Source organism: Punica granatum, chromosome 4, assembly GCF_007655135.1.
Source record: "Punica granatum isolate Tunisia-2019 chromosome 4, ASM765513v2, whole genome shotgun sequence".
In the NCBI taxonomy this organism is placed as follows: Eukaryota; Viridiplantae; Streptophyta; class Magnoliopsida; order Myrtales; family Lythraceae; genus Punica; species Punica granatum.
In genome coordinates this window covers 7,100,839-7,114,560 of record NC_045130.1, presented here as the reverse complement: position 1 = coordinate 7,114,560, position 13,722 = coordinate 7,100,839, and the positions used below count along the sequence as shown (strand labels likewise).

The window sequence follows — 13,722 nt, the reverse complement described above, 5'->3', positions numbered from 1 at the left end:
GAAAATTGTGTGACGGGTTGGTAGAGATGGAACAGCATCAGAATGGAAAAATCTCTGATCATTTCTTAGCTACATAGCTCAAAACAAGTCTCCGTTCACTTCGAAAACCTCAATTTTGCAAGACATCTCAAGAGCTCTTGGTTTTCCTTACATCTAGCGTGAAGATTGCAATCTTACCTTGAAATGTAATGCCGGATTGCTGTATTAAGGCAAAAAAATCATCTTCAATTTATGAGAACGGGTGTGGATACGTACCTTCGCATGAACCAAACTCAAACTCCTCGCGCTAAGCAACTTAGTCTGAGGGAATGGCGCCCATGAATTTTCAGAGTTCGCAGCATGGGAAGGCTAAAGTAATTTAAGAGCAAAAATTCAAACTACGACAGCACATCAATTGTTAAGAGGTAACCTCATATTTGAGGGAAGGATTTACAAAAATTTCAGATATGCAACATTTGCTATCTTTAAGAAAAGCGTTCAACCTCCCCGACAACAGGCCAACTGAACCAAAATCTAACGCTACACATCCAAGACCTGGCTAAAGGTGACTGAACCAGGACCAGGATGTTCTCTCCCGTGTCTTTTTCTGTTATACAAGGACCGAAAGAGGCTCCAAGAAATTAGGTACCAATTAGTCTTAGTATATATAATACACGCAGATGCCGCCATTGTTCTGATTAGCACCTCTCAAATATCTTGTAAAGCTTCTCCAACGAAGCCACCTGTAAAAAAGACGGATCCCTCAGTCATGCATCTCGGAGAACAAATAGGCATAATTGAATAGAAAATGAGGGGATCAAGGCTTTCCAAACTTAAGCATAATTTTGGCTCCAAAGGAGTTTCCTTCACATGCCATAGCTTGTAGAAGCTCTAAGAATCCCGAATAATGTGTGTGCTACCTGGACAAAAGTCCCATTTGTCGCCATTGAAGCAGGTGGCTTCAGAAAGAGTCTCATGGCAGGAAACAAGACGTGTTGAATCGACCATTCCCGCTGGGCCCATGCTGACTTTGCCTCAGAGAGCAGTTCTTCATCAATGTCATCTCCCATTTCCTTATCATTCCCTGTGAAACAGGTCCCAAACTATGAAAATGGACACATATTCCATAGCTATAATTCTAAATATAAAATGCACGCATATGAGTTCATTTTTATGAGGTTTTATGAACTGACCGGTTCATCCTTTCTTGATTAACTGAATCTTACACTTGCAGGTCCTTAAAGGTTCATGATGACTTTATTTTAAATTATATATGAAGCACATTCTTGATATGTAGACACCTCTATATGAAAAACAGGGAAAAAAATGACAAGGAAAAAACTGTTTTACCCTCAAAATTCATGCTTTTAAATGAAAAGCCATGGGTTATACTGTTGTGCTCACTCTCCCTATCACTGGGATTTCCGGCAGGTTTACTCTTCTGGTAAAATTGCAGACCATCGCCAGACGGGTTGGGCAAGAGAGGAGGATGCATAGCATAGAAATTTCCCAGAGCAGCTGAAACTGCTTGAAAGCAACTCTTTTCTTCCTCCCAGTCGACCTGCAACACAGTTCAAAAGTAGGGAAAAAAAATCCAGATATTTCCCATAATCATGTTTGGAAGCATTTTCTATAACAAAAAAGGAACAGAAAAGAAGGTATCCCCAAAATTGGACCTTTTCTCTCCTAGACAAATATATTAGAGCGGACCAAGCAAAAAAACATGCAGTTATTGAAAGCAACTATAATACATACATCATTCCCCAAACAAAGGACAAACTCAGGGACTCGATCCATGTCTGGAGTGTACTGATCAAGAATGACAGGAAGCCTGCCCAAATTTCCATCTTGGTCTATATGTATGCAAAAACATTCATCAAGCATTTCAGCCTTTTGCTTGAGGAGATCTGTATTCATCTGGGAATACATAGATTATTAGTTAAAAAGGATAAAATCAGAATAGCCTATATTAGGACCACCGAAAAAGAATAAATGTGTGTTGTAATATTCTTTTAGACCTTATGACTGCAGTCCTACAAAATCCTACCAGTTTTCATGGATATGAGTATGTATACAGGTTCTATACTGAGAACAAATAACTACACATTCTAAACGGTACAATAATGAACTGATTTATTTTCCAAGGCTCTGAGTCCAATTACAATTATATAATAGGTTGAGGAGAGAGGACATATTAGTTTATCCTAAACATGGAAATATAGTGGCTGTATAAGGCCCCATCATGTATCACAGAAATTTCTTACGAGATGCAACTTCCAGACCTGAACTTAATGAAATTAACATGAGATTCTTACGAGATGCAACTTCCAGATCTGAACTTAATGAAAATTAACATGAGATTGGCTGCAAGCAATGTAGAGGGACCTAATATATTGGACCATGGTTGTTAATCTATCCTTCTAAAAGCTGATCTTCAGTAAATAAAGAATTAATCTTTCTGATAGGGAGAAAACAGAAAATTACTTCTGCAATCTTCTTCTTTAAATCATCATTCTCATTTGAGTCGGGGTCCAAATCTTCCTCTCTCAGAGCCAAAATTATCAACTCTTGCAAGGGAGTTGGATCACTTAGCTGTATTCCATTGAAATGAGCAAAACGACGCAAAACTTGCTGATACATCAGCTCCTTACTGTTACACAAGAAGCCAACTAAAAGAATCAGTTCTTCAACAAAAGGTAAACATATAGTGATTACCTGAGACAAACTTGACGAGTTTAACAAACAAAATTACCAGAAGCTAACCAAAATGAAGCACTAGATACTGACAAAGTGTATATTTGACAATGTCTCAGGTAATCACTAGATTACCCTAAAAACAAAACACAAACAAAAACAAAAAACCAAAAACAAAAACAAAGACATAAAACGGTGACCAATTTTCATATGACATTATCCCTGTCAGCCTCGAAGATGAATTATTCTGCAACGAAACTAAGATTAGGAGAGCGTAGAGCCTAGATGCACAATTCTTTAACCGTCAATACATAGAAAAAAGAAAATTCAAAAATAATTGAAGAGGAAATTAAAGCCAGCAGGAAATCTGCTGAACTATCTATCACCCAAGCCCACCCTTGATCCCCTTATGATTTTATGCTCTTATCACACCTAATGTGATAGATCATTTGGTTGGATTCTGATCACAAAGATTAAACGCCATTTATTATATATGGAGAAAATAAAATTTTCTATGCAGAGGGAGAGAGATAAAAGAGAATTTAGGGAGCACTACCTTAAATTCACAACATTTGCAAGATATAGACGAGTATTATGCTGGAGTAGAGCATAAACATCATCCGCCATCCCAACATAGGTGCAATCTCTTACAATGTCCAGCAGTCCTAAAATACATATAAGTACAGACGCCATTACTTAAAGCAAAATTTCAAAACTAAAATATAGGTAAATTTGGTGAAAAGATTACCACAGTGACTATTGGAATCAATCTCTCGAATAAGCAGCTGGATGCTCGTGAGATCAGCAGCTTCTGTCGGGTTGTTCCTTCTTTGGCGAACAGAAGATCTGCTAATAGAATCCAATACCATAACCTTATTAATGTGAAAACAAAAATGAGGAACGGCCCTATATGTAGAAGCTTGTTGATAATGTTTAGTGAAAGAAAAGATGACAAAAACCAATGAAATCTCTTAGTTACATGCATCCGAGTTTGTGAAAGTAAAGCAATGATTGTCAAATCATATGGTGCAAAAACATTCAGGAATCACTTCGAACGTAACCAAGGTGTTTGGATGTAAGAGTTTAGGGCAGATTTTCATGATGGATTTATGATAGTGAGTTAAAGGATAAATATTTGAATATTTGTCAAATCCAACCAACAAGAGGTCAAAAACTTGTCTATAGTGAAAGCATATCAGTACAAGGTGCACCAGAGTTTTGGCCTGATTTATGAAACTATAGTAGTCACAGATGATTTATATTTGGTAGTAACCCATTAAGTTGGTTTTTTTTTGTTCTATTGGTTAGCAGATGCATGAAAAAACATGTCCCGTAGGGAACGAGGAAATTTCCTACGATTTGTGAGCTTGCTAAAAAACTTTAAGGATATTTTCGTTTTGTCTTTTTTTTTTTTTGGTTAAAGCAGCTAACTTCAAACTGAGAGTTCAAAGGCCAACTGAAATCATTACCTCACAGCAGTCAAGCTGTTCCTGCTTTCCTGCTCACCAAGAGGCTTAGCATCCAAGTAGGAGTGCAACCTTCCAGCAGGATCTGATGAATCTGTTCTCACCATTTTCTGCACCGGTACTTTTTGAGATCTCGATCCTGTTGACACTGGGACAACATGATCATTCAGCAGGAATTAGTCTCCATCTGGAATGAATTTTTCCTTACAGTAATTAGTTTTAATTGCATTCTTTCATAAGAACTATATAAAATGAGACTACTAGGAGCACCACTGAAATCCAATCGAGAGTAAGCAAATTTGCAATAGAAAAGCTCTCATGCTTTCTGCGAGAACCAGTGACATGTCATACTTCAGAAGTTGGTTTATTCTCCAAAATCTCCGACTCATGTGTTTCAGTAAAGAGATTAGAAACTTCTGGTTCAACATTGAATTAGCATCGAAAGTTCTTATCAAAAAATCCAAACCTGAACATAAATAATCACGTTCAGCGTACTTTGCTGAACATTAAACCAATGATGATGAGTATCCGTCCATGTAGACATGTTTTTAGGTAGTTCAAAGGATTGGGCCACATTTTACAGAAGGGTTCTTAAGCAGAAAGTACTCCCTGACATGAACTCTTATATGATTGAGAAAGAGCCTATCATACTTAAGCTAGAATCTATGAAGTCACTCATCTATATATATATGAAAGCAAGATCCAAGGTGAACCCGGCCAAATGGCTTCAGAAAGCTCCGACTCCGAATGGAATTTTCTCGGTATTTTGAGTTTTTAACATTTTAAATTAAATTTGATTATAAATTAGCAACAAAATGTTTTGAAATAATATTTCATTTAAAAAAAACTGAAAATACCATAAAATCTTTTGGATACTACGGTAATCTCCAATTGAAGATATGAATTTTATAAATGGACTTTCTAGGTTTTTAAAATTTTTTATTTTTTCGAAATTATTTTTAATAAAAAATATTTTTAAAAGATATCTCATCATAAAATCTGATTTGTTTATTTCTTTAATTTTTATAATTTATATATTATTTAATCATCTTGAATCTTTTAATGTGAAAGTTAATATTTCATCCCATATGGCCTTAGAACGCTCTGTTTCTGAATGAAATTTTTTTGATTTTTTGAATTTTTTAAAATTAAATTATACACAATTATAAATTAGCAACAAAATCTTCTGAAATAATCTTCCATTTAATAAAACAGAAAATACCATAATCTTTTAGATAATATGGTGATCTCCGTTGAATGCGATATGAATATTCTAAATGGAACTTTCTAAGTTTTTTAAAATTAATTTTCAAAATTATTTTTAATAAAAGATATTTTTAAATAGATATCTCATCATAAAATACGATTTCTTGATTTTTTTAAGTTTTATAAAATTAATTTTCGAAATTATTTTTAATAAAAGATATTTTTAAATAGATATCTCATCATAAAATATGATTTCTTGATTTTTTTAAGTTTTATAATATATATATTATTTAATAATCTTGAATTTTTAAAAAATAAAAAAAATATTTCATGACATATATATTAAATCAAAATAAGTATATATTACTATATATACATTCATAATATAGATATATTAATATATGGTCATGTGGACAACTTTTAGTATATATAATAAGAAAAAGTATATATGAATTATATTGTTTTATAGATATCTATTTTTAAAAAATAGATTAGATAATATTTTATTGATAAATATATGGAATCTTTTAGATTTTTCTACTTTTTATTTTCGGAATTATTTTTAATAATTTTTTTTAAAGATATCTCATCATAAAATCCAATTTATTGATTTCTTTAATTTTTATAATGTATATGACATAATGCATTTGAAATAAATGAGAAGATTTTATTATATGTATAGATATTATATAATAATCTCGAATATTTTTAAAATAAAAATTAATATTTCATAAATAAAAATATTAACATCAAAATAAGAATATAGTATTAGTATTAATTCATACATAATATCAAATAAAAATATGTTAATATATAGTTATGTGGACAACTTTTAGTATATATAGTAAGAAAAAGTATATATGAATTATATGTTTTTGCAGATATCTATTTTTAAAAATAGATTAGATAATATTTATAAATATATATAAATTATATTTTCTTTTCACAAAACAAATCAGATTTGTTCCTCCAATAAAAGAAAACAAATCAAATTATATTTTATCTATATTTTGTATAATAATTATAAATTTGAATTATCACACGCATAAATAGGAGCCTATTCAGCTCTCAAAGAATATATCTACAACTAGACGCGAGCTCTCCAAACTACGTCTCTCTAGATGCAAGTGAGCTAATTAAATTTATACTTTGATTATCTCTCATTTTTATCGAAATTTTTCATTCTTTTTTTTCTCTTTTTTTTTCATATTCTTTTTCAAGAAATATGATGTGAGTTTCATCTCAAGAAATGTATTGCTACCCCTATACACAAGCTCTCAGAAAGTAAGTTCTTCTACCACTAAACGCGAAAGTTGTTTATTTTATTATTTTTGTTTCACTTTTGATTCTCCAAGCAAATTTTCTTTTCAATTTTTGATTATATTTTTCTTCAAATTGGTCGAACTATCCTGCGCAATGCACGTGGTTCATGACTAATAATGGAATAAGGTCATACCAGGTAGTGAAGGACTAGAATGACTATCCTTCCTTGTGACCAAAGGAGAAGATGATAACAGCTCCATTGTCTGACACATTAAAAAAAATGAATAAGAATTCAACACATATTTTAACTAACAATCAACAAGAAGCTCGATGTGGACACCAGTCGGTGAAATGATGAAGAGGTTACCTTGACCATGATTAAATCATGAGTTATCTGCAATAAGGAACCGCCACACTTACCTGTTCCTGAAATGTCCTTGTTTCATTTGATTTCCTTAACTTTGATTCAACTGCAGACTGTATCTTCCCTACTATAATTTCCTGATTCAAGAGGCTAACCTGAAATAATTGATGCAAATCAGATTGCCTCCACAATAAATATTCTAAAAGATGGACATCCTAGCTGCTCAAAATTTTCATGCACAATGAAATCAAAGACAAAGATTAGCAAGGAGAATTCAACTGCTTCAATATGAAGAACTTCAAGAGGTAAAAATGGGTAGGGAGCAGATTATCTAATTATATACATAAATCTTTAAAAGTCTTTCTATATAAATAATTACATCAAAGAAAAGGGGGAAAACCAAGGCTGTAAATCTACAGGAAGTTGCGGGAAATGCATCTGCAAAATTCTATCTATTCAGGTCCGTGGTAGATTATAGCACTGGGCAAATTTCTCTAATGATACTCCAGATAATATCTTCATCACTCCTTGTAGAGGGTAGCAATGGAGAATTCTCTTCAACTGATGAAAGCCTTGCAAAGCAAGCCGTGAGGTGCTAGAAAGCCATGCATTTGTAGCTCAATTTAGGAAGATACTAGTGTTTGTAAGTAGCCTATTATAAGGGCATTATACCAATACATTCTCTTCTGCACTATCTAGCAGATTGTGAACCCACCGACACCTATCCCCTCCACACAAACCCCCTGCAACCCCCCACCCATAAAAAGGAGAGAGATATAACCTATGGACATGCTTGGACAGATACTTGGGAAAACAAGTACTTTATAAATTAAATCTTGGCATTAAAATGCTAATGAACGTAGTTATTCTTTGTAATTTCTGACCATTCAATGTTTAGCTATAACTTTAAGGTCCACTTACCAGCCCGAATAACATTTGCTGATTTTATGGTAAAGTGACTTGCTAAAATTTTGTAAACCTACTTACTAGCTGCCTTTTCATAATTTTTCTTTATCTTCGTTTTGCCTTGAGCAAATCATTATGGAACCACATAGACATACTGAAAAAATTTACCTCTCTTTTTGTTGGATGGACATTCACATCAACATGCTCTGGTGGCAACATAATAGTCATGTATATGAACGGTTTTGATGCTTTGGGCAATGTCGCTGCATAAACGACTTCTATCGCTCTTTTCAAAGCACTGCATTCAACCAATCTATCTGAGAGAGAATTACAGAGAGAATTTTGTGAGTTTAGATATGCAAACCAAGAAATTGATAAATTGTAGAAAACCCATCATATCGATCTTATAGAAAGTCAGGAAAATGATACAAACCATTAATATAAAGTACCATTGTTATCTTCTTTGCACTGTAACTTGCATTAGAGATGAAACCATTCATCTCAAAGATAGAGCTTGAAGGATCATCATCTGAAGCTTCCACTTTCATTAGATTGCGAGCAACTGAGACACCATAGACAGACCTGATGGCATCAAGGCTAGACGACGTGGCAACCGTGTGAACATCTGCTCTAGCAGCTCCATGCTGGTTGGTGAAAGGGACGCGACAATCAACTTTTTGTCTTTATTTATTTTTTTTCTCAAAGGAAATAGAAAATTTAAGAAACAAGCTGCATATCAAGGAGAGGAAGAAAAGAGAAGGAACTAAATGAAAAGAATAGTCAATAGACCAACCTTTCTGCAGGAAAAGCTCAAGTTAGTGTGATGAATGGAAAACCTACTCAACAGGTCCACTATCTTTGTATAATCATCAGCAGAGTTCTGCAGGGTCTTTCTCCGAGCAGCCATGTTGTAGAATAGATTCTCAACCTGAAAGTAGTAAGCGAGACAGGAATCAGATTTTCAGGTAGAAATGAACAATCATCTATTTTACTACTGTAAAGTCGGCACTCATGAGTACGAGATCATTGCACTTCCGTAAGCAATGGAAGAAGGCAAATGTTCTTGCAGCTCAGTGATACTCCAAAATTTTGATCAAAGACAAACCAAATTTTCCCATAATCACAACCATACCATTATCTGAGTTCCTTTAACAGCAGCGCATGCCTTTGGTTCGTTCTCCATGATGCCATCTCTGTACGACACCCTGAAGAAAAACAAAGAATATAAATCAAGTCCTGATAACAACACGACAGAATTATGAAGAGGGCAAACTTTACTGGATAAATCAGATTATTCATTATCTGTCAGAACCTGTATAATCTAACCTGATCATACTCAATTCAGATAGACGAGACCTCCTACCTAATAGAAATGGATAGATTGGAGCAAAATCATATCTCCTTCCAAAAAAAAAAAGGCTCTTAAACTTATCTAGCTTGTAAATAAATGGCAATTATAAAGTGAGCGATACATAATGGGGATGAATTACGAACAATGACATAATTTCAAATAATTAACAAGATACATCAATTAAAGATACATGCAGAGGGGAGCCAGCAGCATTATATCGCACAGCACAATGTACAGCCTACCAAGGAAACTAACTTCACCACGAATTTAACATTTTTATTGCCGGTAGCAGAATATATGTCATTCTATTAGAATAAGTAGAGGTATTTTGAGAATCATATTATCATACTAGTACTGGAATCGACCCACGCCCACCTACCTGTAACCGTGAAGCTGCCCTTTGGTGATGGTGGTGACGGTAACATGAGCAACGTATGTCATGCTAGCAAGTGCCTCTCCTCTAAATCCCATCGACTTTATGGACTGCAAATCCTCAAACGTGGACAACTTGGATGTCGTGTGCCTCTCGCACAGAATGGGCAAGTCCTCATACTATATAACCCAAAAAAAAAAAAAAAAAAACTGAAAGAACAGCACTAAAGCTAGAGGTTACCATTCGACAGTACTATTATCTGGGTGTAACCCTAGCGTTTGCATAAACCAGACTATCACAGAAATGGCAATCACTTCTCAGTCGAACTTTACCACTCTAAGAAAATGCCAAGGTTAACGCTGATACTCAATTTCACGAATGTTCATAGAATATCCTTAGCTTTCGCGAATGATCTAATTCCATTAGTTAAAACACACCGGCAAGTATGGTTTATATAGGGTCGTACTCTGATGCCGTGGCCGTCATCGGAAACTTGAATGAGCTTTAGACCGCCATCCTTAACGACGACATTGATGGAAGTAGAGTTAGCATCGAGGCTGTTCTCAACGAGCTCCTTAATTGCCGAAACCGGTCGTTGGATGACCTCTCCGGCGGCGATTCGGTTCACCACGGACTCGTCAAGGCGGCGGATTTTTGGAGGCTCCTTCAGCAGCGGAGGCGGTGGCGGCGACTCTATGGCATCGATTTCCATTTCCCACTCGTCGGTCGGCGGAGCAGCGGCGGTGTACGGGTCCATGCTCTGCCCGGACGACTGTGAGTGGAAGTAGTGCGAGCTTGTGATGTCACTGAGCTCCCGCCGATAGAGAGGAACCCAGAGCGACGCCATATTTACATTTACTAGTTAGTCCTTATTTTGGGACAATTTTCATTTTCATCCTACACTTTTGCATAGAACCATTTCGCACCCTAAACGTTTGTAGTTTGCCGGAATGCACCCAGATATTCCAGTTTTGCTATGCCCTCACTTTGCATCTCTCCTATAACCCGTCCATGGAATTGGTTTCGCACACGACATCATAGGACCAGACTGTGATTTGCTTGACGCCTTGTTTTAGAAGACGAGATTGGACCATCATCCCAAGATAATTTATGTCAATCTTATGCATGCTCGAAAAAATTACTTTAGTTTGAGCATGCTTTACATGCAAACGGTTGTTGCAAAAATATTGTATATGGATAATCAAAATACCTCACACGCTTAAGTGACGTTGCCCTCCTCCAATTCTCCTCTTCTATGATACATATTAACCACATACGATGATGTCGTGAAAAGTGGATCATATTTTATAATTTTTCCATGCGAATGCAATGTCATTAACTTACATGAAAGCACCACAATTTTCCTTCACAGTCGTAGACTATATTGGAGCTGTCATCCAAAATAGAACATAGCTCGATTTTCTAAAAATGTAATAGAATTTTGGTCCATCATTCTTTTCCATATTACATATTCTTTCAACTGCTAAGATTTCTGAATTTTAAGGATGAAACGTCGAAAACAAAGATGGTGGATTCTGTTCCTTTATTATTGCATCTCGAGTGACTGAATAGCGAGCTTTGCTGCAACGACTGAGATGTTCTCTTTCACTAGTCTCAGCGAGTCATCGAGCCTCCGGATGGTGTCTCTCACGTCCATTGCTTGTAGCTTTTCTTTCTGCAACTTGAGCAGCTCCGACTCACTTGAGCCTGCCAACAGGAAAGTAACCGAAATCAGCTCAAATTTCAAGCACTACATATACATACTGAGGCAATAGATGTGTATTGTTCGACATTTGTGAACTTCATATCAGTTGAAGGCGAAAGACTCCAATACTGGATTTGCTGGTTTTGAAGAAAGGATAGATTTTGTTTTGAGCCTTAAGTTCTCTTTCTCGTTTTACTCCCCCAGCAAACAATTTGCACTGGAAAAGCATGTAAGAAGAACAGCGTAAACATACTCGGAAGACAAATTCGAACGGGAAGCAAGGGAAAGAGGGTATTGCCTGACACAGGCTGGTATGCTGCAAAAGAAACACGCTCTTCTGGAGGTAGAATGAACGCTTCATCACAGTCTAGTGATGGTTTCTTTTCCGCCCACATCAGGGAGTTTGCAGTCAGAGTTTGTAATGGTGCCTCCTTGGGAGCCTAATGACACGAGATACATGAGCAGAGTATAGAAATAGAGTTCTTTTGAGCAAATCACAGACAGTATGCAACTTCTTTATTATACCGGCATGCGTGATTTCACGTGTATCTTTGGAAAACACAGTGATAAGAGCCAGACAAGTACCTTAAGTTTTATTTCCAAGCTATTCAATTTATGAAGAGACTCCTTTACTTCAGCGACCCTTGAGCTTATATCGCTGGAATCTTCAGGATTTTTATCCTTCAGTGGTAAGACAACGCCAGTTAAGTAAGGTTCTGCCTGCAGGTACAAAGAAAAGACACCTATGTAAGACTCAGATGCAGATTCCGTATAGATCAAAAAAAGCACTCAGGAAGTTTGAATGCGAGCCAACTCAAGTGATTCAGGCTAGATGATACTCATACTTGCCGACCACAATATCGTCTCCTTACTCGGTTCAATCTAATAAAAAGGTTTAAATTCTTAAACCCTAATCAGATGACCAGGAAGTGGAGGGTAGGCTACTTATGATGCATACTCTCTAAAAAGATCAGCTATGAAGGAGCAACAAGTAGAGTGGGATAGTTTCGATACTAGAAGGCGTCTCTTGAAAGACGGCACGTGAACCTTCCACTTGCTACTTGCCTGTATGAAATTTGCAAGCTTGATGCGACAAATTCCGCGTATCGTGACCAGCGCTCCAACTTCTAACCTTTCAACCTGCAGATCAACTGCACTTGAGCTTAAGACCCTTGAGTTTTGTGACCGAATAGATTAATATTCCCAAAGCATTATTCTAAACTTACATTCTCTATCAGGACCAGACAGCCATATCGAGCTGCAAATGAAAGCCCATCAGATGAACCCGGCATGGATATAGGATCAAGCACAAAATGCACAAATAGCTTCTTCTTCCTCGATAAGGACTGCAAGCAACAAAATTCACATGTAATCAGACTTTAATTCAGATATGGCTCCGCCAGCAATCACTGGGATACATAGCACGGCATGAATGAAACAACAGTTCCCCGGCAGCCGGAGTTACAACTTGATCCATCTGTCATCTATCCCCCAACTCGACAAGATGCACCATCTTACGCGTTCATTTGTTTCCACCTCCACCCCTTCCATCAAAGCCATACTTCCTTGATTATTCCCAATTCACATTCCGGATAAACATATCCAAATCAAGGAAGCAATCGCGGCGTTATCAACCGATTGACAACTTCTTCCATCATCACCAGAAATAGCAAACGAGAGAACTCCCGACCCCAAATGCCAGACACATGATAGTACGAGAATGAGACGGGTAAGAAAGTTTACATCCTCGAGCAGGGCCAGATACCGAGCTTCGTATAAATGCAGGGTTTTACTCTCGGATGGTACTAAGACCTGCAAATCATCCCAAAAGATTTAAGGGGGGGAGAAAGAAAGCCGGGGATTGCGCTGAAGTGTAAAGGGCGAGGACTCAGCCAGGGGTACCTCATTGACGCTGAAAGGGAGCAGAGGAAGCTCTAAGGCGGCGGACCTGCAAGGGACCAGAGAGCGCCGCTGCCATTGCCGTTTCGGTGGCAGAGGGTTCGAGAAGAAGCGAGCTGAACGGAAGTGGAGGTTGTTGCCACCACCGCGTGGCCCCCCGAGAAGAGAGTTTGCGTAGCTCCGACCTCGAGCAACGAGGCGAAAACAATGGAGGCTGAAGAAGGAGCGAGCGGAGAGATCAGAGCAGAGGTTAGGCACTGCGCAGCTCATGGAAATTCAGCATAAGCTTGCCTTCCCCCTCGGTTCCACCTCTCGAAGAACGGCCCTGTTTCCGCCCGTCTCTGTCTCTGTGCACGAAGCAGTGCTGTCTGTGGCCACAAACGTGCGACGTCTATGAACTGAACAGAACAGGCAGAACAGATGTGGCCGTTAGCCTTTTCCTCGTTTTCGCGGGACTATGAGTGGCCGTTACCGTTGGGCTTTCGTTGTTTGTTCGGTCCAGAGGCAAATTCGTCA

At 37.1% G+C, this 13,722-nt stretch overlaps 2 protein-coding genes across 7 annotated transcripts; both read right to left on the bottom strand.

The window, feature by feature from the left end:
* Positions 1–349: 349 nt before the first annotated feature.
* On the bottom strand, positions 350–10,485 carry LOC116202358 (DNA mismatch repair protein MLH1). Of its 6 annotated transcripts, XM_031533888.1 has the most exons (17): positions 10,069–10,210; positions 9,609–9,781; positions 9,205–9,241; positions 9,011–9,083; positions 8,672–8,806; positions 8,312–8,522; positions 8,047–8,195; positions 7,029–7,127; positions 6,802–6,871; positions 4,143–4,287; positions 3,422–3,522; positions 3,230–3,338; positions 2,464–2,629; positions 1,735–1,896; positions 1,330–1,540; positions 900–1,063; positions 350–722 (listed from the first exon to the last, which is right to left on the bottom strand). In XM_031533888.1, the coding sequence occupies exons 2-17, from the start codon at positions 9,652–9,654 to the stop codon at positions 678–680; spliced, it is 1,923 nt and encodes a 640-aa protein (XP_031389748.1). In that variant the 5' UTR covers positions 9,655–9,781; positions 10,069–10,210; the 3' UTR covers positions 350–677. The 6 variants fall into 6 exon arrangements, with proteins under 6 accessions (XP_031389748.1, XP_031389744.1, XP_031389745.1 ...); XM_031533884.1 differs by lacking the exon at positions 9,205–9,241 and having other exon boundaries at positions 10,069–10,437; XM_031533885.1 differs by lacking the exon at positions 9,205–9,241 and having other exon boundaries at positions 3,422–3,519; positions 10,069–10,436.
* Positions 10,486–10,976: 491 nt separating this feature from the next.
* LOC116204041 lies at positions 10,977–13,611 on the bottom strand. Its single transcript, XM_031536079.1, has 7 exons — positions 13,210–13,611; positions 13,051–13,119; positions 12,534–12,653; positions 12,373–12,447; positions 11,893–12,027; positions 11,606–11,747; positions 10,977–11,309 (listed from the first exon to the last, which is right to left on the bottom strand). The coding sequence occupies exons 1-7, from the start codon at positions 13,474–13,476 to the stop codon at positions 11,149–11,151; spliced, it is 969 nt and encodes a 322-aa protein (XP_031391939.1). The 5' UTR covers positions 13,477–13,611; the 3' UTR covers positions 10,977–11,148.
* Between the last annotated feature and the right edge of the window lie 111 nt (positions 13,612–13,722).

What these genes read in the sequence shown, in the direction of transcription:
- LOC116202358 (XM_031533884.1), bottom strand. Translation starts at nt 10,359, where the DNA reads ATGGACCCGTACACCGCCGCTGCTCCGCCGACCGACGAGTGGGAAATG. An exon ending in CAAGGACATTTCAGGAACAG is followed by an intron (nt 6,872 to 7,028) that starts GTAAGTGTGGCG and finishes TTAATGTGTCAG; the next exon opens with ACAATGGAGCTGTTATCATC. An exon ending in TGATTCCAATAGTCACTGTG is followed by an intron (nt 3,339 to 3,421) that starts GTAATCTTTTCA and finishes TATGTATTTTAG; the next exon opens with GACTGCTGGACATTGTAAGA.
- LOC116204041 (XM_031536079.1), bottom strand. Translation starts at nt 13,476, where the DNA reads ATGAGCTGCGCAGTGCCTAACCTCTGCTCTGATCTCTCCGCTCGCTCC. An exon ending in AGCTTGCAAATTTCATACAG is followed by an intron (nt 12,028 to 12,372) that starts GCAAGTAGCAAG and finishes TTGTACCTGCAG; the next exon opens with GCAGAACCTTACTTAACTGG. An exon ending in AGCATACCAGCCTGTGTCAG is followed by an intron (nt 11,310 to 11,605) that starts GCAATACCCTCT and finishes TCCTGTTGGCAG; the next exon opens with GCTCAAGTGAGTCGGAGCTG.